The 27,880-nt window shown below is 38.1% G+C and overlaps 1 protein-coding gene across 1 annotated transcript; it reads right to left on the bottom strand.

The window, feature by feature from the left end:
* Positions 1–1,102: 1,102 nt before the first annotated feature.
* On the bottom strand, positions 1,103–27,880 carry MSL2 (MSL complex subunit 2). Its single transcript, XM_007435036.4, has 2 exons — positions 26,930–27,880; positions 1,103–6,563 (listed from the first exon to the last, which is right to left on the bottom strand). The coding sequence occupies exons 1-2, from the start codon at positions 27,072–27,074 to the stop codon at positions 4,984–4,986; spliced, it is 1,725 nt and encodes a 574-aa protein (XP_007435098.1). The 5' UTR covers positions 27,075–27,880; the 3' UTR covers positions 1,103–4,983.

Here is a 27,880-nt window from a genome sequence, read left to right as displayed (position 1 = left end):
TTCTATCATCTTGATAGGTTAGACAAGTGAGTGGAAAATATAGGAAACCCCCTCCCCAAAATTCTGAACATTGGGGAAAAGAAATAATATGGCATTAATATAGGATGGGGTATGTGCCTTGGTCTAGCACATGTGAAAAGAATATTGGGTATTATAGTTGATCACAAGCTGAACATGAGTTGGCAGTGTGATACCGCTGAAAATGAAATATAGTATCAGTAAAAATATTATTTCCAAATATATTCTGCATTGGTTAAACACTGTTTCAAGCACTAAGTCCAATTCAACCCATCACATTTTAAAAAAGGTTCAGAGAAGATGTGTAGGCAACAAGAATGTTGAGTGTACTAGAAATTATGTCTAACAAGGTGAGACTGGGTATGATTAGTCTAGAAAAAATATGATTGGGTTGAGACATAACAGCAGTTTTCAAGTACTTGAAAGTTTCATACAGAAAAAGATTGAGAACTGGAAGGCAGATTTCAATTGAATATTAGTTCTTCCTAACAGTAATAGCAAGTTGACAGTGGAACCACTTATCAAAGGTGGTGATTAACTGCCATTCACTGGATGTAATGAAAAAAACTGGACAACCATATGATAGAGATACAGTACTTGGAAGGAAGTTGAATGTTATGGAGTGAATGGTTGCTTCCAACTCTGATACTAAGTTTTTTCTCATCTCACTTGGCCAAGAGTTCTTGGGGTTTTCACACTAGAATTAGAATTCATGTCCAAGATACTGGATCAATTAGTTTGACCTATTAATCTCAAGAAGTACATGTGGCTGTTAACATCAATAGTTCTAAAAATTATTAAGAAATAAACTTTGCAAACTCCTCCCTCCCAATCTGTGTGAGTTCTCAACCACTGCAATGATAAAGAAAGCAGCTGGAAAAAGATGCAAGGCCATTCAATGTCCTTTTGAAAAACTGTGAAGTTACAAAGTATTTATTTCTCTTCCATGTTTTTGCCTAAACATCTGCACCAGTTATTTATTTTGGTAACTGCTATACTAAAATCACACACTTTGCAATTTTTATCTTGTGAACAGCACTGCAGTTTGATTTTTAATAAATATATGAAATAATTTTAAAGGGTTGTAAAACAGAATTATGCTGAATCATTACAGAACATGATTGCACAATAAGAGTGCTAAAAAATATTGTACAAACTGATCCATCTGTTATTGCCTTAAACAAGTCAAACACGTTGGAAGTGTGATCTGCCCTGCAGCTGAGTTTTAAATAGCTATGCCTCTGGGCAAAATATGTAACACCATTCAGCATTACAGCATTCATTATAAGAAAAGAGAATAAAAATTTTATTTAATGTCACCATCTACAGTTTTCCGTAGAAATGGTAATGCCACAGCAATCTTTAAAGAAAACCAAAACGATGACTTGATGACTTCAGCCACATCACTGAAGAGGTACTGAAGTTGCATTTTGAAAGAAACACATCAGAACCTAAGCTGTGAGTTTTCAAGAAAGCAATGCATTACTCCCACCACATACACATCCTTCACAACATTTAAACAGTAAGGACTACAATCCAAACTACATTAATACTAGTAGAAGATCACCCTAAGAAGCAAAGACAGAGACCTATGCACACTACCAGGTTTCAAAGTCATAAATTCTAGAACCTTTGCAGTGAAGGAGACTAGAACATGCAACTGAAACATTCATCCATTCAAACTGCACTTCCAACTTCAAAATTATATAACTTTGCTTCCATTTTTGAAAAATGAAATAATGCTCACAAAGCAGGATTGCAAAGAAAAATTCTAGTGCCTGTTCATCACTGTAATTTGTCTAATTTTCTATGCAACTCTGTTTATGAATCTTACAAAGATGTATTGACATCTGAATCCAGAATTTGTGGGATCACTATATTCACAGCTATTTTTGGACATCATATGACTACCTACTGGAACTTAAATATGAAAGTTATTTTTCTACATTTATTTTTCAATTTTAGTGCAATTTTGTTACTGTTCTGTGAATGCTCAGAACAATGACTGTGTGACAAACATTTGGGCAATACTTTACACATTTTTTCTACTAAAAAATTTGCTCTGGAAGAAAATTGTGTATGAAGCAGTTATAGCAACAGGTAGACTGGGCAAATGTTGCAAAAAAGATCCTTTTTTTTCCCCTAGTAAAGTATAAAACATATTTTCATTCAATCAGACTAAGAGGCAACAGTGGAAGAGATTAGAGAAAGCATTCGTGTAATTTCCTTCTCTAAAATTACATTTTACTATAACCAAAACAACAAAGAAAAGTTGCCAGAATATAGGGATTCAAAACTAGTACTTTTGACAGCCTTTTGTTGCTAGCAATGGTATAGGGTGTACTATTATTTCATTAAATTTATGAATGCCCATTTAGGGAATAAAACAATTTTAAGCGCTGACATTTTTAAAAAAGTATTCAGAGCACTAAATATTTTATGTTGTTTTACATAATTCAATCTTAAGACTGACATTTATTACCTTAGCTTCTATGGCAGCATAGAAGAAAACTTGTTTCATTAAAACAAACTTGAATTAACCATCAGTAACAAAGATGCAGAATAGCATATAAACAGTTCCAAGGAACATTTAAAACTTAAATAACCAGTTAATGGAATGCTATTTAGTGTAGCTGGAAAATACTGAAATTATTCCGTCTGGAGAAAAGGCATATTTATGACACAGTAGAACTTCATAACTGAACTATCAGAAATCTCTGGAAAGAAAAAAAAGTTTGATGGATATTTCCAAATAGCACCTTGTGTATGAGAACAATTATCCAGACTTCTGGTTTGATTAGCCTTCTTAAGATACTGAAATAATACGTTTTGCTTTAGCAAGTAAGGTTCAAACATGGAAAACAGATAATGGCAGGTTCCATTTGGTCCACATAAAAGTCATATTCATATTTAACTGATATATTTTAATAGGACATATTAAACTGAAAATTAAATGCAAAATTCAAGAGGTTGGCTGCAAAAAAGACAAGAATACTAAAGAGCATTTTCCACCATTTACTCTCATTATCAAAAATATTTTTTCAACTCTTCTTGCAAAACAGAAACAAAAAAACATACTGAACACTTACATCACATTCTTCTTCCTATGGCTTTAACCCCCTCCCCCACCCTGCCCCACCCACAGAAAAGACAGGGGAAAAACAAATCTGAAAGCCAACAAAATAATTATTTGCTCACATTGACATAAAATGACACCTGGTACACTACAGAAGAAAAAGGAGACATCACCCAACTGGTATCCAAAACTTTTTTCTTATTTTTAGACCTAGTAACCATCATTTTACATGCTTTGTGCCAAATCCAACATATCTAATGTTACAGTTCATTAGCAATGTTAACCAGTTAACAATTAGATGGCAAACATAGAGGTGTTTAAGTATCTGTGGTATAATCTCTCTTTACAACAGCTACTAAAATATTGCTCTAAATCAGAACATTGTCCTTTATATAGTGAGATAAGAAAAAGGGCAAAATCCAGTGTTGCAAGAGAAACCTCTGATTTGTGCAACAGGACATTTCCTGTCCAACAGTCTTCTCTTCCCTCCAAAGGGTCCCCGAACCCTCCAAAACAGATTTTGAGAGAGCATGGAGGCTGTGAGGAAGAGGCTTAATGGGATACAACCCAATATTTTCTATTCTAGTCAGCCCATACTTTATGCAAATAAAAAAAAATTAATATTAGACACCAATCCTGGAGAAAATAAAACTGATATGAATTAACATGTATTTTCAACATATTTTCAATAAGTGTTGTCTTTTCCAATGGTGTAACTTAGAATTAATTTCAAAATCCTGCATATTCAGCAGGGTTTTTATCAGCTGTTTAAGGTTATCAACTACCACACCTCCATGCTTGACATATTCTACTGTTGCATTGTAGGATTTAATCCAGGTCCCTGCTACATTTCACCTTGTGTATCCTAGTTCCAACCAGGCAAAAGCAAAGTTATGAATGTAAATTGAGGAAAACCAGGCACCTAATCTTGGAAGAAGAGACATGGTAATTTCAAGTGAAAACAATGTCTTGACAGTGTCATATGCCTGAAACTGCAAGAATGTGTTGATAGCTGTTCGATTTTAGAATCTAAAATACAATGATGTCTCAATAACTTTGGCATAAGACTTAAACCACTTTTATTTTTTAGCCAACTAGCATAACAGAGTTAAAAAAATACAGTATCTATTTCATAATGAACTCAGCAAAAATATTCTGAAGATGAATGTTAAGTTAAGCATGACACAGACTAATGACATCAATCTGTAAACTTAAAAATAGTGTGAAATTAAAAAACAGGAGAGCCAACTTTTTTTCCCCAAAAGATAATCAAGCATTTGAAAGTCTTGAGTGATATCAACTGAAGCTAAAGACCAATATGATCGTTTCTTGGTTTCAGGTCAGCATACAGTAGTTGGACAATTACAGTAATATTTTTATTTCTGAACAAACTTTAGGTGCTGAATTATTAACTTCCCTATCCACAAATAATGTGGTATTACAAGACTGGCTGTTGAAGTGTTTATTGGTTTAGCATGTCATTTTTCTTGCAATAATGATACTGAACATGGATACATCATAAATTAGCACAACTGTGATGGACTGACTAGAAATAATTTCAGTATATTAAATCAATTTCTGATTAAGCACAAAGCATGAATTGGTACAACAAGGTCAGTATATGCCAAAAAAGTAGTTGTGTATTAAAAAATCATTTACATTAGCATTTGATCTCAAACTATGAGGTGTTGTAAGAACTAAAGAGAGTTTTGGGATAATTCCGCAATTACCAGCAAACTATTTCCCTGACACTAACACACAACATAGCAATGAAAACACTTGATACAAGTGATCTATATGCAGGAGCTCCGGCAAGTTAAACAGAACCATAGCTGCCTTCAAAATTGTAGCAGTCCCCTTACCAAAGGAGGGGAGAAAGAAAGAATGACTCAGCAGTCATATCTCATGTCCATAGCTTCATCCAAGTTCTTATCATCGTTTGTACTGGCAGCTAAAAATGTCGTTACTGGTGACCCTGTCATATTAATTACACTGGTACTTGTGCTGGCATTGCGCACAGCAATGCTGGTCACATTAATGCCCAAAGTAAGCCTAGTCTGCTCCAAGGCCTTTTCTGGCACTGCAAATGCCTCCAGTTTCTTTTCCCCATTAGCCATATATGAATTTTGGCAGCCGCGGCATATGCAGTCTAAACAAGCTTTGCGATTTGAGTAGCAAGGGCAGCGCTGACCACGACATGTAAGAACACTTGGATTTTGTGTAGCTCGGCCACATTTGCACCCCTTCTTCTCTTGTGCCTTTTTGTACACAGTTTTTGTTGGACTTCCTGGCATAACATGACTGCTAGGATTTTTCTCTTTTGACTTTTTTAGCATTCCTGATTTAGATTTTGGATGAGATTTCTTGGTGGTATGGTCTAGATTTTTTTTCATGCTTTTATTTGATAATAGTACAGTTTTACCTATTTTAGGAGCAGTACCTCCATTAGGTACAGTTGCTATTGACTGCAAAGACATCTTTGATTCCTGTTTCATCATTACTGGAGCTGAGGCTCCCAATGTTGGGCCACAAAGAATGCTAGAAATTGGAATATGCTGAAGCTTTTCACTGTCACTTTCTGATCGTGATCGCTTTCTGTTTAATTTTGCTACCTTAGGTGTTGCAGCTGTACATGAAATCCCATGAGGTGAAGCATCCACTGATATATACACATTGTGGCTAGTCGGTTGGGGAGAAAGCTGCAAAAACGGGCCATTTGTTAAATTGGTTTCCAGGCTGTGCTGCAGATTAGGGCTACATACTCCTGCATTAGAGTCCAAACTCCGTAACACTTCCTCAACACTAAGTAAAAGAGGATCACCAGGTTTGATATCTTCATTGAAACTGTGAATATCAATGCCGGTTGCACACAAGTCACCAGGGGAAACTATGTCACACATAGGCTGAAGACTGCTAGAAATATCTTCAGTTTTTATGTACTGTCCAGGATTACATACACTGACTGTATTTGCATGTTCAGGGGATGGAATATTTACTCCAAGTTTATCTACTGAGAGCCCATTACAACTGGGCAGACCATTAACAGTGGAGCCTTTTATATCACAGTCATATGTGCTTTCAGGTATGGAACAACTTGTTGGAGGCTCATTAGCATACTCTGAAGTTGAAGGTGATGGGGAATGGATCAAACACAATGCCAAGGCTTCATCAGATGCTTTTTCTGTGTCAACACTGAGTGGGGTGCCATCTTTAAGCAAAGTCAAAAGATCTGGGGAACTGTCAACAGCTTGCTTAATATCTCGTCCTAGTGGTGTTTGTGTTATGTACTCACATAGTTTTTTATAACAGTTCACCAGAATGCTTAACTGTTTATTTTCTTCAAATTGCTCATAGTCTTTGCACCAACTACATGATGGTTTCATCATCATCTTTTTGCCTTTACAGGTTTTGCAGACATAATGTTGACATGTAGAGTTGGTAGGTGCAATTGGATCTTGTAGCAGATTTCCTAAGAGGAAAAAAAAGGAGATTATAAAAACTCAAAAGAAATTTCAAATATTGTTTTTCAACAGTTAGAAAGTCTGTGTAATACCACTGCTGTATGTTTTACCTGATAAGACTAACAGCAAAATTTGTCACAAGTATCATCACACCTGTGCAGCACACACTTTCATCTTCACTATATCAGTTCTCTAGTATTTTCAATATTAGAGCAAGATACAGGAGTTTCTACAGTTCCCCAATTACATTTGACAGTTGTTCTGGATCTAATGATCCAAGGCTCTCTAATATGTTCTCTGGTTAACTGTGTGATATAAACCTTAGTTTTAACTTTAAAAAATTGATCTTATAAGTATATGTAAGTATATAAGTAATCTTATATTGAATAAGTGATAAAATTTAATAAATAGGCATATGACATAATTCAGTTTTTAGTGAAGTATAAATTCCAAGGACTTCTTTTATAATATTCCTGTTTATAAGGAAGAGGGAAGAATACACAAATTAGGTCAAAGCAGCAGAAGCAAAACAGAGAGTTCATTTTTTTTGTCAATAAAGACTAACCATGGAGTGAGAAAAAGTATATATTCTATACTGTAATATTTAAAGGATGGCCAAATTGTACACATGTGTGGAAGGGTGCCTATGCATACACACACATCATGTTTAAAATATTAATATTCTTATGGGGCTTTCCAATACTTCAAATGTAAAGTATAAAGCAGGAAACAGAGAAACTGGTCATCCATTGCAGATATTACTTGACTGCTGAGCCATTATGTATGCCCATTCTGGACACTGAGAACCTGCAATGCTGAAAATATCAATAGTGGGGGGATGAACTAGAGTACTTTTCATTGCTCCTCTTCTTCTTAAATCAACTCTTAAGACAATAGTGGTGAGCAATAGCCAGTAACTTCACCTAGAAAGTAAGCGTGTTCCCTCCCTAATTTTTTCTGCCTGTTGGTGGAAAGCCTTCAGATTCTCCATAGGGAAAGCTTATTGGCAAATACAACATTTAGCTAAGATCTTAGTAAAAGGCTCTTAATATATCTTTACAGATGGCAAATAAGAACTAGCTATCATCTCTGAGCTACATTCCAAATTTGCCTTAAGAATATGTCTTTGAATACACATACAAATGCAAATTAATGCTTGCAAGCCAAAATGTTTAAATACTTCCTGAGAAGTTATCACAGAAAAAGCTACTTATGTCATGTCTAGATAAGGCACAAAATAAAACTGATGAAAATGCAAATATTAAATGAGAGAAATTCCCAATAAGGAGCAAACTGAAAATAATCATTAGAATGTACAGAAAAATATAAGGGACAGTTCAGTTCTCAGCTGCGTCCTTAATACTCGTACATAGTGCTAGGTACACACACAAAGCATTGTAATATCTGGATAATGATTTCATCCCAATTTTCTATAAATATATAACCACCAAATAGCAACTAGCATAATGATTTTGAGTGTGATCCAGACATAAATTTTATACATCAGATTTGTAATGAAACAGAAATAAGCTTTACCCAATTCACAAGAAATATATAAGCATTAATGAATAAATTACAGGACATTACATTTTAAAAATGTGTTTGGTCTTGGACCGTAACTAAATTTTTGATTTGGTTTGATTTTTAAAATAATGAGTTAATTTATTTTATTTATCATTCAGATTCTCTACGCACACTATATACAGATACACATCCCAGAAAAATGATATCAAAGCACTGGACATTAAAACTAGGCAAAGCTTTTAAAGACATACTTCCTCAAGTGTGTTACCATGAAAAAGGACTTCTCTTTGAAGTGTTAAAGCAGCCACAGCTTTTGCAAGCCTCCTGTGCCTGCTTCAAAATTATCCCACCAGTTACCTGCTTTGCAAAGTATCTTGTTCAAATGCTTTATAGGGTCCTACTGGATCTATAGATCCAAATCTACCAATTTATTCCAAACACTAGATAACTCTAATAAATGAAACATTTCAGGTCAATAGAAAATTGAATTAATAATTATGTTGCTTGAAATCCTTAAGCATTAGGGTATAATTATTTATTTATTAAATAAAATTTTATGGCCACCCATCTACCAAAAGGAACTCTAGGTGAACAAAAATAAAAACATAATGCAGTTAGAGAAACCCTTTAAACAAAAAACAATAAAATTTTCAAATGGATGATGGCTTTCAAGAATTAACACGAGAGAAGATTTTTTAAAAAGGCGAAGCAGGAGGAAAATGAATGTAAAAGGAAAAGAATACCGCAAGGAACACGAAACTGTGCAACAGAAATTGTTTTAAGCTCTGCAATGGATCTTGTTACCAATCTAATTAATACCATGCATGTACTGAAAGGTTCTGGAACCTTGGCTGATCTAAAAGCCATGCATTACAGATAGTCCTCGCTTAATATCCATTTGTGCAGCAACCGTTTGCTGAACAGACTTATGACCAATCCTCAAAGTTCCAGCTATTATAGCACCTCCACAGTCACATGAACAAAATTTGGGCCCACTTCCATTTACAACCACCTTTTGGCTGTCCACCTAACCACTGCCGTCAGCTGCCCCCACCGCCTGGCCCTGCCTGCTGCCATACCACCGCACTGCATGCCATTACTGTACTGGCCAGGGCATGCTGGTGCAGCCAGGGCTTCTCTCCCACCCCACCTAGGGTCTCCGTTTGTGCACCAGCCAGGGCCTCTGTTTGTGCCCTGCCCAGAGCCTTCTTTGGTAAATGAAACCCAGCATGTGAAAGAAGGCCCCACCTGCGCTAGCCAGGTCCTTCTTTTGCGCCAGTGTGGTCAAGACCTTCTTTCATGCGCTGGGCTTCTTTCGCGAAAAAAGGTCCTGGGTGGGGCATGAGAGAAGCCTGCAGCATGAAAGGCCCCAGGCGGTACTGTAGTGGTGTGAGGTGGCATTGCCGGGTAGCGCTGGGGGCAGCTGGAGGCAGTGGGTAGGCAAGTGGCCAAAAGGGCAGATATGGGAGGAAGATAGGCAGGTAGAGGAGTTCAAGAGGAGGCAGTCCCTTACCTTATCGAGGCTCAGTGCTGGGAGGACCAGGCCAGGAATGGCTTGAATTGGGGTGAGTCTTCACCTAACAACTGGTGGGATTCAGTTAATGACAGCAATGGGGACTGTTGGGATTGCCATCACTAAGTGATGAAGTCACATGATATTGTGCTTTACAACCACATCGGTTAGTGATGGAAATTCCAGTCCCAATTACTGTTGTTAACCAAGGACTATCTGTAATACAGTAGTAGAGAGGGAACTATGTGTAAAGGCTACAAATATAGATCAGACTGGGAAGTTGAAAATATATCCCAGAAAAAGACAATGCAAACCACTTCTGTATCACACCATTAAAAGTGTATGGGTATATCCATGTAAGTTCAGAGTCAAGCTTGACTTGAAGATACTTTTACTTTTATCTCCTGAAAATACTAGGATCAGAATAAGAAAACTGAAAGGGACAAGACTAGTAATGGGTAAAATGGAAACAGATATGAAAATTGCAGGAACAGGAGGCTAGAAGAACAGAAAGATAGAAAAGGAATTGGAACTGTGCAAAGTACAGAAATCTCTCCAATCAATATACCATTTGGTTTTGAATCCAATACCAAATATGTAATATGATTTTTCTCTCTGTAATCACTGAATCCTGTGGATTTTATTAATCAAGATTTGTACTAGACTTCACTCTGCTGTGCACATGAAGCCAAGTCTAATATTCACACTGTTGTCCTGATTTAATGCGTTTCTTTTACACTTCTGTGAAAAACTATTTGTTCCCTTTTGCTTGTTCTGAATTCTTGCATATCTTTACCACTGAATATTATCAGAGCTTCATGTGAATCCTGCTGATAAAGGAAGTCTCAGTGAACAAATAATACCACAGTGACAAAGTCTTCCAACATGTGATATGCCAGTGTGAAAAAGTAATCACTCCCTTAGATTCACTAAAAGACTGTACCACCTTTATCTGCAGTGACTGCAATCAAACACTTCCTATAATTGATGATCCATCTTTCACATTGCTGGTAGAATTTTTCCCTATTTTTCTATAGTAAACTGTTTCAGCTCAGTAACATTTGATGGTTTTCTAATATAAACTGCTTGTTTCAGTCCTACAACAAATTTCTATGGGACTTAGGTCTGGAATTTGACTTGGCCATTTCAAAGCACTGAATTTGTTGTTCTCCATCCATGCCATATTACTGTAAACATTAGAGACAAATGTTAGAAAGATGTGTTATTTTTTTCAAGTTTCTTTCTGTCACCAAACAAATCCCCAAGGCACATATGTAACACGCTAGGTAACTGAAAGCCAAACAGAACAATGAATGTATCAGACAGAAAAATGCAATGTAAGTTAAAAGGCACTTAACTGATGACATTTGCACAAACACAGCATGTACAACAGATTTCTAAAGAAATAAAGGAGGATAGCTATTATCTCAGACTCTCTATAGAGACAGTCTGCCTCAGATATAGTCAAACATAGTCAAATGTGCACCTATAACAGGGCTACAATGACAGAACCACCCACAGAAATAAACATGTTATGAGATGGAATCACACAGAGCCATCCTCTCTCTTTCACAAAAAACCTTAGTTCAAAGATAAGCAACACCAGTGGCTATACACTGTATCCTTACTGACAACTATGGATGCCTGCGTGCTAAATGGTTAACAGCATTACAGAGTTACTTCCACTATGTCCTGCGTATGAAATTCATAAGGACAGAAAATCCTAAAATAAAATAAGGTCTCAATAGGAAACGGTATAGAAAATAGGAGCACAGGTTCCACCTGTGCCTTAAATACTTAACTTCCCAACTTATTATGATTATTTGTTATAGCATCTTCTGCAAATTTCATTGTAACTGAAATTCTTGCATCCCCTTTCCACTAAGGAGTCATGTTATTAATGAATATATAATCTGGAGGAATTTTACTTTTCCCAGATTCAGAATACTCCTTTTGGAAAAACAGTATTTTTTCCTTAAAGGCAACCCTGATGAAGATACATAGTTGTGTGGACCAAGTAAGACACAAGAACATATGCACTGGTCACACAGAGTAGCAAGACAATGGACATCTTCCAATTCTATTGCATTTCCTTCTTGTTTAATATTGATGTTTTGCAACTCAGATTGCACATTTCACTAATGTTATTCCTGATTTCTTAAATGTTAAGCTCCAACTGCATCCAAATTTCCATGCATCATAGGTACCAAAGAATTAGCACTTCTGAGCTCTTTGATTTCATGATTTGCAGCCTCTCTTTCTAGACTCTGTTCAGTGTAAACTACTAATAAAAAATTGTGCATTAACTATCAATGAAAAGAGATATGAGTTTAGAGAAGCACACCAGTATCTCCTTTAACCCAATCGTCAAATAATCACCAATTATTAATAATTTATATTTATCTATTATCCCCGATCTAATAATAATTTATTTTGTTAGATTTATATCCCATCTTTCATTTATGAGCTTAAGGGGGCATACATAGCTCTCCTTGCTCTCATTTTCCCTCACAACCCTCTGAAGAACACTGGCCTAAGAGTGAGCAACTGGCTTTATTTATTTATTTATTTATTTATTTATTTATTATTTATTTATATATCAAATTTGTCACTGCCCATCTTGTTGAACAACTGAGCTTCCATAGCTGAAGGTGGAGTAAGACCTGAGTCTCCCTGCTGCCAGGTGAACACCTTACAGTGAGGAAGAAAAGGAGTGCAGTTCAATGTAATGAGCTGGCTGCTGCTGCCAGCTTGAACAACTTCTCCCAGTCCATAAAAGCTGGGCAGTGGCAGTCCAATAAACAAACTGCTCTCCCCAAACAGTAACAGAGTAGACCAGACCAGCTTGGCATATGCACAAGTTAGCATAACACACTGGCTGGCACTGCCAGAATAGCTTCTTATCTCTATCCTTTACAAAGCTGAGCTGCAGCAGCACAATTAGAATGGCAGTTTTTCTTCCCCAAAAGAAGCTAGAGTGGCATGACCAGTCTGGCCTCACTGAGGTATATACTCACAGCCATTACCAGCCCCATTTAGCACCAGCCCAAACAGCTGGCATGGGTTGCTTCCCCCCCCAGATTCTGCTCAAATAAATTATTATTTATTTATTTGCTTGCTTATTTATTATTTCAATTCAAAGGCCGCCTATCTCAAATTCAGGACTCTTGGCAGCCACTAATAGTTAAAAACAGCATAAAAACCATAAAAAACAAGAAATGACAACACACATATAAACCAGTCAGGATAAAACCCTAACAAATCAACACAACTATTGTATGGGCTAAGCCACACCTCCTGATCCTCAGACCTGGTGACAGAATGTTAGCCTTGCATGGCAGTCCAGACAAGAGGCACATCCAGATGAATTAATCTACTTCTCCCCTCCTCTCTTTTTAGTTTCTGGAAAATTAAGAAGGGTCTCTTCTGAAATGCTTCCCATGCTTTTCTCCTACCTCGGGACTGAGCTGACTCTTATCAGACCATTACCTAGGCTGCGGGTCTTGTCCTGTCTCCCTTTCCAACGATGCCATTTTGACTTTAGAGTTTGACCAAGCCAGGTCACTACTAAGGCAAAGGATCTTAGATACAGAAGGCCAAGCAGAAACTGCTGTTTTTACCCATAATATAATTGCAAATAACCAAATTCTAGTGAACAAACCAGTCTCATACTTGTACCATATTACAGTCCCAAAATTCAGGAGAGCTTTATCCTTAGCTCGATTTAACGCTCTCCCTACAGTTGTTTTAGAAGGAAAATACAGGAAAATCCCTTATGATATTCAATACTGCCCCTGTGGTACAGGTGCCATTGAAACCACAGGACATGTTCTTTTGTATTGTCAGTATTATAGGGACATTCGCTTTCAGCTGATTACCCCTCTTTTATTTAAATTCCCCGGGCATTCCGATAATTTTTACTTGCATTATTTGTTAAATAATCAAGACAGATCTATTTCTTTAAAAGTTGCAAAATTTTGCCACATAATGTGTAAGCTTCGCCCACAAATGGTTGCTAGTAGTTATTGATGAAAGGGGTAATATTGTTGTCTGTTTTATTGTATCTATTTTTATTGGTCAATGACCAAAATAAAGATGATAATGTCCTGTCTCCCAAGGTCATTCCCACATACCATTACACAGAACCATATCTTTAAGGCCTTATGAAAGGCCGATAGGGTCAGGGCCAGTCTAATCTCTAAGGGAGTGATATTCCAAAGGGTGGGCACCACAACAGAAAAAACTATCTTCCTGGGCCCTGCCAATGGCACTCCATAATAAACAGGACCCAGAGCATGCCTCTTCTGCTGAACCTAATGATATGGGTGGTCATAGCCAAGGAGAGGCGGTCTCTCAGATAACCTAGCCCCATGCCATGAAAAGCTTTATAGGTTACAACCAGCATCTTGAATTGAATCTGAAACCATGCTGGCAGCCAGTTCTGCTCATGGGCAGAGGTATAACATGCACTGATCAAGGAATGCACATAATTGCCCATGCTGCTGCATTCTGTACCAGCTGTAACTTTCAGATACCCTTCAAGGGTAGTCCCATGTAAAGTGCATTGCAACAGTCCTTTTGGGAGATGACCAAGGCATGAGTGACTGTGAGCAGGGCCTCGTGGTCCAGGAAAGGGCATAATTAGTGTACAACATGAAGTTGTATAAAGGTCTTCCTAACCATGGCTGCCATCTGTTCCTTGAGCAGGAGCTGTGAGTTCAAGAGGATCCCCAATTGCACACTGGTTGTGTTTGGGGTAGTGCAGGCCCATCTAGAACTAAAGACAGAAGATCTCTAGAACCAGGAGACAATAATACCCATTCAGCCTTCTTAGGGTTAAGCTGAAGCCTCTTGTTCCCCATCCAAACCCCTGCAAACACTGAGACAGAACCTCCACAGCATCACTTGGGTGGCCAGGGGTGGAAATATAAAGCTGGGTATCATCAGCATACCAATGACATCTTACCCCATACTGTCCAATGACCTTCCTCAGATGCTTCATATAGAGGTTAAAGAGAGCCCTGAGCCCTATGGAACCCTGCAAAGCATGGGTTTGAAGCTTCCTCCCCTATCAAAACTGACTGGAACTGGCCCTGAAGGGAGAAAGAAAGAAAACCATCACAACACAGTACCACCCATTCCCAATCCCCAGAGTTGCTCAAGAAGGAAACCATTAGAAGTGAATATGTGTGGCTCAGGGTTGAACTGTGGAGTCCTTGGGGTTCTCTGATTTGCTGTTGTTTCTTCTGTTGATGAGGATATCCAGGAAGGGTAGCATGTTGTTGTTTTCTTCCTCTCTGGTGAATTTTATTCTTTTGAAGTTGTTGTTGATGGTTTTATGTGTCTTCTCTAGTTGTTCCTTTTTTATTATAACAAAGGTGTCATCTACATATTGGATCCATACTTTAGGTTGTATGTGTGGAAGTGCTATAGTTTCTAGGCACTGCATTGCAATTTCTGCTGAGTCCTGACAGTGGTGATCCCATGGGCGTGCCTTTGATTTGTTGGTATATTTGTCCATCAAACTGAAAATAAGTAGTATATAAAATAAAGAGCTTTTCAAGGGAACCATCAGCAGAGGAAACAACAGCAAATTAGAAACCCGAGTCTATCAGAAGACAACCCACATGAATCAAGTACTCCATTACCAAAGTAACAACCCAACCTCCCATAAGAGGAGCTGTGTAAGAACATTATTCAAGCGAGCACAAACGCACTGCAGCAACCCAGAACAGCAGAAAAAGGAAACAGACCACCTATACAACATATTCCAACAAAATGGATACCCACACAACTTTATCAAAAAGTGCCTGACCACTCAACCTACTACAACACAACTAACACAAGCTATGAAAAGGTAACACTGCCATACATCAGAAATGTCTCAGAAACCACCAACAGACTATTACAACCACATGGCATCTCCGTAGCACGCAAACCAACTAAAGCCCTCCAAAACATCTTAAGCAAACCAAAAGACCCAGTAGCCCAAGAAGAAAAAACAGGAGTCATCTACAACACGCAGTGTAAGGACTGTAACAACCACTATGTAGGACAGACAGGTAGAAGGCTTGCAGAGGGGATCCATGAATGCCAACTAGCAGTCAGAAGACATGATGAAAACTCCTTAATCTCACAACACATGGACAGACTCAACCATAGTTTCAACTGGGAAACTGTCAGCATCTTAGACCAAGCTAAATCCAAAAATGCAAGGGAATTCTTGGAAGCTTGGTATTCAGACAAGGCAGCCATCAACAGGCACATAGAGATAAACAACAGCTACACGCTATTCAAAAGAGACAATAGAAAGGAAAACAAAAGACCAGAACATCTCACCAGCAGTCATCACCCAGACAAGCAGAGAATAACACCAAGATTATCACCAGACATACAATCAAGCAGTAAACAATACCCTAATCAAGGGACTACCAGAGGAGAAAAAATAAAACAAAACAAAACCCACACCCTCACCAATGCTGGCAGGGCATGCCACAGTATATAAACAGAGAGCAAACCCCATTCCATTCTAGCACTGAAGATGTTACCTAGCTGGGTAACGAAACATTTGCAAGAAAACAACCAAGCTCAGAGAACCCCAAGGACTCCACAGAAGGAAACCATGACTGATGGTATCAAAAGCTACTGAGAGGTCAAGAGCAAGGTTGGATGCACCACCCCATCCCACTACTGCACCATCAATGCCTTTCAATCCCTTACTCAGGTCTGAATTCTGACTGAAAAGGATCCAGATAATCTGTTTCCTCCATGTTCTCTGGAGGTACTGCGTTACCACACTCTCTACAACCTTCCCCCAAAAATGAAGCTTGAAAACTGGACAGAAAATGTTCAGTACTATAGGGTCCAGCACATTTTTAACAGATGGTAGGACAACCACATCTTTAAAATGTTACACTGATAACCTAGTTATGCAGAAGGACTGCATAACTGTAGAATATAACATATTGTTAAATAATTTGCCTTTAAATAGTATTTCTAATTTGTGGAAAGAAATTCAATCTAGAAGATTGATATAAAATATTCCTGCGATTCTTTCATAAGTTGGCTTGTTTTGTCTAACTAATAAGGAACTAAAGACTAGCCAATACATCTAAATTCAGATTTTATCACTGAACAGCATTTAATTGAAAACAGAAGCTATAGCTTCTACTAATCTCCTTGTAACTATGACAGAGTAGAGCATAAACCCAAGACTCTAGCAGATATCACTAAAACAATCCTAAAATATATCAGAACCTACCCAATGCCTTTAAAACATGAAAACTTAATTTTGAAAAACTACTGGGGGAAAATAGGTATTTCAGCTCTTGATAGAAATAGGCCACAACCAGAACATGTACGGAGGAGCGCATCTATTGTACATCATAACTAACTTTCTACATTCTGATTATTACTTCTAGTTGGCACCCTCAGTGTGTGTCAGTCTAATGCAGAGGTGTCAAATACACAGCCCACAAAATTCCAGAGTGTGACCCAAACTAGATTAAAATACCACTGGGAAATATTTAACAAAATAAAATAAGGATACACTAAAATGTAGATAATGTTACATTTTAAAGCTAAATAGTAATAAATTTAATCACCAGTCACCACAAAACTCCAGGCTCACAACTCACAAGGAATCCTGCACAAATCTGCCACTTTGGCTTAACTGCACCAGTGAAGTTAGCATAGGCTAACCAGGATCATCACGTGACAGGAGTTCCCTCCCAGTCTGCACTGCAGCAGCGCCAAGCAACCTTGATGCTGCAATTAAGGTGAGGCAGTGAGCTTGTGCCTTGTCCCTGGGACAGCAGGTAGGCAGCCTTGCATTGGTAGCTGTCCTGCTCCAGATGCCAGAACCTCCAGAGCATGAAGGAACATCTCTCTCCAAAACAGGCTGAATTCATTTCCCTCCTCTCTCCAAAAAAGGTTTAATTAATATATGTTGAGTTTAAGGCTGCAGAAGCTCTATGATTGTTGTTAACTTTAATTTTTATTGATTTAAAAATACGATTTTTTATAAAATTCAGAATACATCCAGAGAAGGAAAGAATGGGAAAAATGAAGGGATGATCTAAATGTTTTTTGTATAATACTTTTCTTTTTTTCTGAGTTTTTCTTTCATTACAGTATCAAATTAGAAAGAAAGAAAGAAAGAAAGAAAGAAAGAAAGAAAGAAAGAAAGAAAGAAAGAAAGCAAGCAAGCAAGCGCACAAGCTTTCAAAATATTGATTACAGTTATCAATGATTAGTGAGTTTGTATTATAATCTGTAACTGTATAGGTGTGTAGCCAGTTTGGTGCAGTGATTAGGATGTCACACTAGAAACTAGGAGATGGTGAGTTCTAGTCCTGCCTTGGGCACGAAGTCAGCTGTGTGACTTTGGGGCAGTCACTTCTCTTACCCCTAGGAAGAAGGAACTTCCAAGTCACTTCTGAAAAATGCTGCCAAGAAAAGTGCAACAGGCAGTTGCCAGGACTCCAAAATTACTTGAAGGCACAACTTTCAAGTGTGTATGCGACATATTTTTATACTTTCTATTTTCTATACTATGAAATATGTAAATATTTTAACAGGTGACTGTTACATACATTTGCACTCCAGTGGAGGCATAGTGAAGTAAACACGTCTCCGTGGAAAGCAGACAACAACCACAGCGAAGACCAAAGTAGACCAGTTCTTTGGAACCTCTCTGGACAAGGAGAGGATGGGAGATCGCCCACATGTGCTCCAGACAGCTGTTCCTCATGAGACCACAGGACAGCAGTCTCCCATGGGTCTGAGTGCCGGGAGACAAGGGGATTAATCATCAAGCTCACAACTATGGTGGAGCCTTTTAAAGGACACTATGTTTGCTAACCTCACTTGTAATCACTTTAGGAAATTGCTTATCTAACCACCTTAAAGCTATTAGAGATCTTTGGAATGACAAGTTTGAAAAGCCATTTGGGTAAATCTAACTTCATTTCTGAACAAGCTAAAAATTAACTATAAGTTTAAGAACTTAAAGAATTTTAAATGAATGGCAAAAACTAAATACGATTTTGAACTAATAAAGTTATAATAAATGAATTAAGGGTCCAGACAAATTTGGAATATTTAAAGTTTTACTATAAGATTTTGGAACTAACGATATAAAATAAAGAGCTTTTCATGGGAACCAGAATTATTTTGTCTACTGTAAGTCATAACAGAGATGAAAGACCTTATGATTTAAATCGGACACTAGAGGGGACTAAAGATTCCAGGCTAAAAGAAAAAAAAACCTGCCTTTGGTTTTGACTTCAAAATGAAACAAAACACTTTAACATTTGAAATATTAAAGGAGAACTTCGAAGAATGGGGCCAGAAATTAGTAACCACAGTATCAACAATATCAGTAATGATGTCTGCTTCTTTGGATAGACTATGTATAAAGGATCTTAATGAAAGAATAACAGATGTGAAACAAATCTTGCTTGATACAGAAATAGTGGAATTAGAAATACTGGATTAAAAAAAAAGTGGATTTCAAGACAAAGAAGGTATTTAAAGTGGAAATACAAGTGACAGGTCAAGAGAATGACCCGGATAAGGACTTTTTAAGGATATACAAAAAAGCTGGCTGAAGTTTTAAAAATTAAAGGGGAAATGCAAATGATAAACCAAGAGAATGACCTGGATAATGTCTTTTTATTGGAGATCAAATCCTACAACAATAACAATATTTGAATGAATTAAAGATCAAGATTTTCAGAGGTAAAAGGAAGGAATATAAAGTTGGTTTAGTTGACCAAGGTTAAAATAAGACACATTTTTAATGAAATTCTGGCAACCCGTTACAAACTTTTTGCTGACACCAGGATTGAAAAGTTTGTCTCATGGATTTGCTTAGAGTTAAGGGATGGGTTATGGGAAGAAGAGATATGTGTTTACAATCTTGTAGGGGGTGAAGAGCTACCTAACTTGTTTATACTTGTGATGAAGGTTGGAAGTCACTTCTTTACATATTTCTTTTCTCTATTTTACTCTTCCCTTTTTCTTTTCTTTTTTCTTTCTTTGTACTTTTTACTCTCTTTTACTTTCCTTTCTCTCTCCGGGTTTAGTTTGTATTAGTCTTTATTACTGTAATTAAAAACTTCAATAAAATCATATATAAATAAAAAACTATTACATGCATTTGCAATTTACTTATATTGTCATATTGTGGTGCACAAATTTGTACTTGATTTGGGAAAAGCTGCACGAGACATTTTTTTCTATAGACAGGACATCAGAAATTAGAGGGAATATTGCAGAAAAGTGGTAAATGGGAATAGGAGGTGGTTTGTGTGATAATTTGGCAGTAGTCCAGGAGGAAGCTCAGAGTGGGGTGGTGGGAGGATGAATGAAATATATAGAAACATGTGTAGCTTTCTAAGTCAATATGTAGCCTGCAGGGATCCTTATGTACAGTTTAGCAGCCCCCATTTCTATTTGAGTTTGACATCACTGGTCTAATGCATGTATCACATAATTGATGGGACACAGGTAATAGTATGCTGGCCTAGAGAGAACTGCTCCTGTCTATGCTCCTGCTCTCTGAAGATGCCGATCACAGATGCTGGCGAAACATTAGGAAACAAAACTTCCAGAACACGGCCACACAGCCCGGAAGACCCACACCAGCCATCGTATTCCGGCCGTGAAAGCCTTCGACAATACATTCTTCTTACCATTTGCAGGAAACACTGCACATAGCTTGAGTATGACTAAGGCTGGTAACCCAGTCTACATCTTTTCTTCTTCACCAAGTGTTATGTGAAAGTCTTGATTGACCAAAACCATAATGGGTAGAGTTGATCAATATCTATGGGCACATCTGGTAGTGTTCCTGGCATATATTTCCATTTCTTATCACATGCTTTTAATATCTTCTGCTTACTATGTTTTATTATTAATTAATTACTATTTTTATTCGTTTTCTGCACTTGGCATGTTATTTTAAAGGGGAATAGCATGATGGGTATTTTTGTATATAATTCTAGTGAGAGGTTCAGCTGTTGTAACTCTCTTCTTTAGCAGTTGGTTAAACCAAATAATGTAACACTAGTCTAACTCAAAGTACAGGCTTTAGTCTAAATTCTGTATTAGTCAGAATCAATAGTATTGCAACACTTATATTTTTTTTCTCATTTAATCTAGTTGTTGTATAAGTATCACCAAGAAATGAATGAGGAAGAGGAATATTCATGCACATATATTCCTTAGCCACAATTCTTTGGACACTTTAAAGAATAAACATATGATATTTAAATAAAATAAAAATAGCAGAACCTTCAAGATAAAATCAGTAGCAGTAATAATATATTCAGCACATGAAATCATAATACTATATGAGCTTCTTTGCTACTACCAGGTGGGAGGTCAAAAGAACAGGGAGAATGTTGGTGCCATGGGGAAGCCTCTTTTTGGGTTATAAAATTTTATCACAATCAGGATATTTAACTATTACAATCTTCTCAGCTTGAACTAAGCAGTCTCAGTATTAAAAAAAGGAATACAAAGTATGCAATTTATTATTTAATTTCATCTTTTTCCATGAATTCAAAAACAAAACATCTACTTATACAACACTTTTCCTAAAGAGGCTACTAAAACCCCAGGTTATATAGATTCTAAGGCAAACTTTTAAAAATATCAAGAACATTTGCTAATACATGAATTTAAGTAATGTTTACTTTATATTTTTCTCTTATATTTATTAAGAAATCTGCCCTCAACTGTTTGAAAGAGCAGGAAAAGAAGAAGGGCTGGAGTGCAAAATTGTTATGGCAGAAACAAGGAGACATCAAGCAATACACACACAGACTGAAGTGTTAGTATGATTCTGAGCTGAAGAAATAGCAATGTTTTGGGTCATTAACACTAACACAATCCTATTCATGAAACTAAATTCTACTGTGTTCAATGCAATTAACTCCCTAGAAAATCCAGAGCTTATCAAGAATACAAAATCAAAGATCTAAACTGAGCTAAAGCAGTTATACTTACAGAAATGAAAGATAAACTCTTGATTTTTTTTTTTGGTAAAAATAGTAAGTGATACAGCCTTTACATCTTAACTTTTTTCCAGGTATCATAAAATACAAGACTCGAACCATCATTTCAAATCATTTAACCAAAGCACTGAATTCTACTGACTTTATGGGTTGTAGATTAGGCTGTAGACCTCATGGTATTGGTCAGAATATTCATCTCACCTCAAACTGAAGTTTATACGGGCTAGTATGCAATTATTTGAAAATAAAGATTGCTCTTAGAAGACAGTAACAGTTTGGCTCCAGAATGAAAGGTGCTGCTGCTTAAAATCTGCTTTCTGCAGAAAGTTACAAGAAAAAAGTGCCAAACTCAGTTTGTCAAAAATAAGCACAATTAGGACCTAACTTGCTAACCTAAAAGCTTCCTTTATAATACAAGACTTTTCTTGCCCTTCTGCTATCACATCTGCTTACGGTTCAAGGTAGTCTATGAATAGAGACAAGTGCTTCAGTTAAAGAGGCACATGGGCTATGTTTGTACAAAATTTTAGCCTATGGTTTGCTTAATCAGAGTTTACTGAACTGATCTAATTGTCCAGGTTTGCACAACACTTTGAGCCACAAACTAACCTCAGGTACCATTATGGGTACTAAAGAAACTCAACAACAACCAAGTGAGCAATTATTTAACTTTTTATACAGTAAACCCTCATATTAATGGACCATTCGGGGAGATGGAGCACAAATTAAATCTAAATATCAATTCGGTCCAAAATTTAGGTAATTTGCATCAATTATACAAATAACAAAAATTGATGCAAATGACATAGTTCTTATATAAACTGTCTGGATTATTTCATGTGATGATGATGATATCCATTCAGTCATGTCTGATTCTCGGTGATTCTATGGACTAGCTCTCTTCACATTTTCTGATCTTGTACCGCTTCTCTCAGTTGTTTTATGGTCTGGTTGATGTTGGTTTTGATGGTGTCTAGCCACTGTGTTTTTTGGCAGCCTTGTTTCTTTTACCACTGATCATTCTGAGCATAACTGCCTTTTCCAGTGAGTTTGATCGCGTGACATGGCCGAAATAAGACTGAATTTTGTGATTTTGCCTTCCAGCAATATGTCTGGTTTTATATGCTCCAGAATTTGCCTGTTACCTTTGCTGTCCAAGGAATGCGCAGGAGCCTTCTCCAACACCACAGCTTGAACAAGTTGATTTTCCTCCTGTCTAGTTTTTCATGGTCCAACTTTCATAACCATAAGTAGCTACGGGAAACATGGTGTGGACTAATCTGCATTTAGTTGCCAGGCTGATGTCCTTGCTTTTCCATATTCAATTCATGCTCATCATTGCTGTGTGACCTAGTGCGATTTGACACTTTATTTCTGGACTGCATTCACTGTTCTGACCAATCTGCAATCCTAGGAAAGTGAATTCTTGCATGCATTTGATCTCTTCACTGGCAATTCCTAACAGTGGTCATGAGCTTGGTCTTTCTGATGTTCAAGAAGGGGATAAATTTCTCACTTTCTTCTTTAATCCTTCGATCAGATGTTTTAGGCCTTCTTTGGTTTCTGAGAGGAGAATTGTGTTGTCAGCATATCAAAGATTGTTCATGTTCCTCCTCCAATCTTTACTCCGGTTGTTGATTCTTCAAGTTCCAGCTTTCTCATGATCACTTCAGCATACAGGTTGAATAAGGAAATGCAACCTTGCTGCAGTCCTTTCTCTATCTTGTTTATCTTATTTCATATAGAGATATCTTGTTATCTGATCTCATATACAGTACACTTTATTTGGGGTAATGCCCAGACGGAAATTTTGTCCCCTGTATCAGAAATCTGCTCACTTGAAATCTGTTAAAACTGATGGTTTACTTTATTTTTTTTATAATTGATTTTAAAGGGGAATCTTATGTTACTCTATTACAAGAGATATTGGGGAAAATCAGGCAATAAGCAAAATTTGGGTTCTCTACCTGAGATGCCAAGCTGCCATGGGTTACCTTTATAATAATAACATCCTGCCCCCGGAGGTGCGATTAGCCCCCACACTCCTGGCCTTCTGTAAGGCTTTGAAGACCTGGTTCTGCCACCTGGCCTGGGGTGGGGTAGGAATACAAGCATGGGGATGGCTAACCCCATAGAGCCCTCTGCCTTCAACCTCAGGTTTTTCATCCTCTTGGTCTCTCCTTTTTAGTAATGTTTTAATTTAAGGTTTTGTGTGTTTATATATTTTATGTTCTAATGTTTATTGTGAATCACCCAGAGTTCCCCCATTGGGGGGAGATGGACGGTTGAAAAATAAAATAAAATAAAATAAAATAAAATAAAATAAAATAAAATAAAATAAAATAAAATAAAATACATACCTGGCTGTGACACTCAGAGGCAAGTTAAAAAAAAAACAACTACACTGTCCCTTTCAACATAATTGATAATTCTTTTAAAAACAGAGATTCAGAGTAGTGGTAAGAAATGGAAAATCCAAGACCTAACAAAAGCAATGCAAAACTTACTATTTTATTTATGTATTCATTCATTCAATTTATATAGCTGCCTATCTCACATATGTGACTCTGGATGGTTCATACACTTAAAAACAGAAAATAATAAATAGTTACAAATAAACAACCAAAATAAAAACAATTAAAAACCAATTAAAACAATTAAAACTTAATTTGCAGGAGAGTACAATCCATACAATAAGTAACAATACAACCAGCTAACAGGCTCCATACCACCACTGGATCCCCAGTCAGTATGACAAAGCCTTGTCTTGAGAGCCTTCCGAAAGGCCAGCATGGTCAGGGCCAGTCTAACCTTAGGGGGAATGATGTTCCCAACGGCAGGTGCTGCAGCAGAAAAGGGTCTCCTCCTAGGTCCCATCAGACGATGTTCCTTGATAGATGGGACCAGTAACATGTCTCTCCTGCCAATCCTGATGGGATGGGTAGATCTAACTGGGGAGAGAGAGTCCCTCCAATAACCTGGCCCCTTGCCATGCAGAGCTTTATACGTTATATATTATTGGCACTTTGAACTGAATCTGGAAGCAAACTGTTTTGTATTTTCACGTTCAGTATTTAATTCAGTATTGCTAATTTTAAGATGCAACAGCTATAACACAAAATGACACATTAACATGAAATGCAGAAAATGTTACAACTTCTCACTGTACAGTAGAATTTCATGTTCACATTCTGCAAGTTGGTTCAACAGATGAATCCAATCTTTTTAATAACAGCCTCTCAATACTCTAACATGTCTGTGTAGGTTTTGTTTTCTTTTGCTATCTGAGTATTAAAACAAGCAGAGTGCATCAGTACACTGGGACGACCTTATTCTATTTTTTACTAAGTATTATGTCCCTAATATTATTCTACTCACATCAAAAATCTTCCTTAAAAGTAACATCTAGAATGTATAGTTATCATTATATTATTATTATTATTATTATTATTATTATTATTATTATTAAGATCTGTATACTCTCCAATCACAGAGATTCCATGCAATTTACAACAGCAAATAAAGAAAATACAGCAGTGTCTTCAAGTTAGTCTTGATTCCCGGGGACTACACGGACAGGTCCCTGCAGTTCTCTTGGCAACATTTTTGGAAATAGTTTGCCATTGCCTTCTTCCTAAGGCTGAGAGACAGTGACTGGCCCAAGGTCACCCAGTTGGCTTTGGGCCTGAGGCAGCACTAGAACTCAAGTCTCCCAGTTTTTACCCAGTGTCTTTAACCACCACATCAAATTGGCTCTCAAATACAGATACGATTGGCCATTTTTTAATTCTTGAATTATGCCAAAAACATAAACCCTTGTGACACCTAAAAAAAAAAAAAAAGTATATATGGGTTGGGGAAGGCAGTTTGGATTCACATCTACTTCACAAGATTCATGAAGTGTTATTAGGTGTACATAAGGCTTAGAAACAGTGAAGGCAATATATATATATATGTATGTATGTATGTATGTATGCATGCATACATACATGCATGCATGCAGGAAATACACACAATGGCACTGATATTATCACAGACTCTTCAAAAAGTTGTGGTGTTGACAGCACAAACTTCTTGGCACTAATAAGCTAGTTAACATAAATAGTATTAGTGACAGCACAAACATTCTGGATTTTAAATAAATTAAAACATCTACTATGAACATAACCTCATAATGTAATCTTAAATCACCACAATATTTATTTAATGAATTTATACGGCTGCTTAACTCAAACAACATGACTCTGGGCGGCATACAGCAAAAAAACAAAACAAAACAAAATAATTCAAAAAATAATCATATAACATTAAAAAACCTATCCAATATATAAAATACAGAACCAAACAGCTTAAACTGTGATTCACCTATTTATATCACTCTTTCCCTTTGAAGTCAGAGAACTGCCACTTCAGTGTAGATTGTCTTAAGAAGTTGGAATAGTTTTCTGAACATTACTGTTCCGGACCTGTTGTTCTACCTCATATTCTAGTCTTAACATGATACACAAAAGTCACATTACACCTCTAAACAGAAACCCTAAATACTCTTACTGTAATACAACATATGTATTTCTAATTGAGTAAAGGTATGCACTTTACATTTTTATATATCACAAATACAAGGGAGGCCACAACAAAAAATGCATAAATATAAGCCATCCTTCTAGAACAGCAAATAAAGGCTATAAATTAAGTATAGCACCAATTATGAAGTTTTATGAAAAGGGTAGCTATTCCAAATGATTTCAGAAGCCAACTATATGGAAGGATTTAAATAATAGCATTTCAGCTGTATATTTTAAAATTACCACTCGAATTCTGCTTGTTTTGTAAGTAATGGATGTATTTGCAGGACACATATACCCATAGGTAAGTTAATCACAGTTTATTCGATTAGCCTATTTGTCTGAAATTAACACGGAACACACTATAACTACAAGGACTGAGTCTGCACAACACACAATGCTAAATGTAGTTTTGTTTTATTGTATCGTGAGAATGCAGCCAAGTTTCCATTTACAGAATCTTCTCAAAGGGCAAGCAAGTTCAGTTGTGAAGCAGTTTCTAAAACACGACAAAAGAGAAGGAAACTTTCAAAACTCCCTAGAGGACAGAGTAAGACCTGAGGGCATGCGTCTCTCGGCTGGCGAGGTTTACCCTAAAAGAGGGCGGCATTGCTCCCTGCCCATTTCAGTGGGTGTAACAGGGGAGGCGAGCGCAAACTAGACGGACGGACTGACGGAGACAAGGAGGGAGGGAGAAGGAGGGTGCCGGCTCGTCCGCGGCCCAGAACAATAGAAAGCGCCTCACTCACCGCACACGCAGCAGGAGAGCGACTGCCGGAAGTAGGGCAGCAGCTTGCCGATCTCGGCCAGGCACTGCGGATCTTCCCCGGGGCCGTAGCTGAGCACCAGGCGACTGGCGGAGATGTACAAGGCCGTAGCATTCACCGGGTTCATCGCAGACGCTGAGGCCAACGGCTCCGGGTTGAGAAGAAAGCGCGGCTCCGCGCCCAGGCAGGGCAAGCCGAGGGGCGGCTGCACTCCTAGCCCCGCATCGACGCGCCGTCACAGCCAGGGCCGGGCCTGCTTTTCTCCACTTGCCTGCTCCCCCCGCCCCCGCCACTGCCACCGCCGCAGCTCTTCCTTGCTACCAGCGGCGGCTGTCCAGGGACTACTCCAGGCGGCCGGCCATGCCGGCCTTGCTCCCTCGCCCTCCCAGGGCGCCTCAGGCAGAGGGGAGGCCCCGCATCGGGGGGCGGTGGCAGGATCCGCGAGCCCAGCGCAGGGCGACGGCCTGGGCCCGGCTCTGATAGGGGCGGGGGAGGCTCCTCCGCCTAGAGTTTCAGCGCGTCCACATTACCACGGGGTTCCCTGCGTCTCTTCCGCAGAGCTAACGGCTTCGCTGCTCCCAGCCGCCCTCCGCGCAAGAGCCATCCACCACACGCCCAGCTCCAATGTCAATAGCAACCGTTAGATCCAACCGTCACTGCGCAGCCATCACCGCGGCCGCTTAGGTTCGCTACTGCGCATGCGCGGCCATTCTCTACCTCATCGCACCCACCCCCTTCGCGTCCTCTTGAGCACTACGGCCGCCGAGAGAGCAAGCAGGGTGCGGTTCCGCCCTGGGTTGCGCCCTCTCTGGGCCTCAGCTGAGGTTCTCTCCGCTATTCGGAAAAATAACAGAGGCCGCTTCGTTCTCCGATTCGCTCTAGCGAAACGTCCTCAAAAGGCTGCTACCTGCCCACTACCTACCTGAAGCTACG

Source organism: Python bivittatus, unplaced genomic scaffold (genome assembly GCF_059951505.1).
Source record: "Python bivittatus isolate LINGU-HERP-01145 unplaced genomic scaffold, Pbiv_v1 ctg000980_np1212, whole genome shotgun sequence".
NCBI classification, from domain to species: Eukaryota; Metazoa; Chordata; class Lepidosauria; order Squamata; family Pythonidae; genus Python; species Python bivittatus.
The sequence above is the reverse complement of the archived record's forward strand: the minus strand, read 5'-3'. Positions and strand labels throughout refer to the sequence as shown.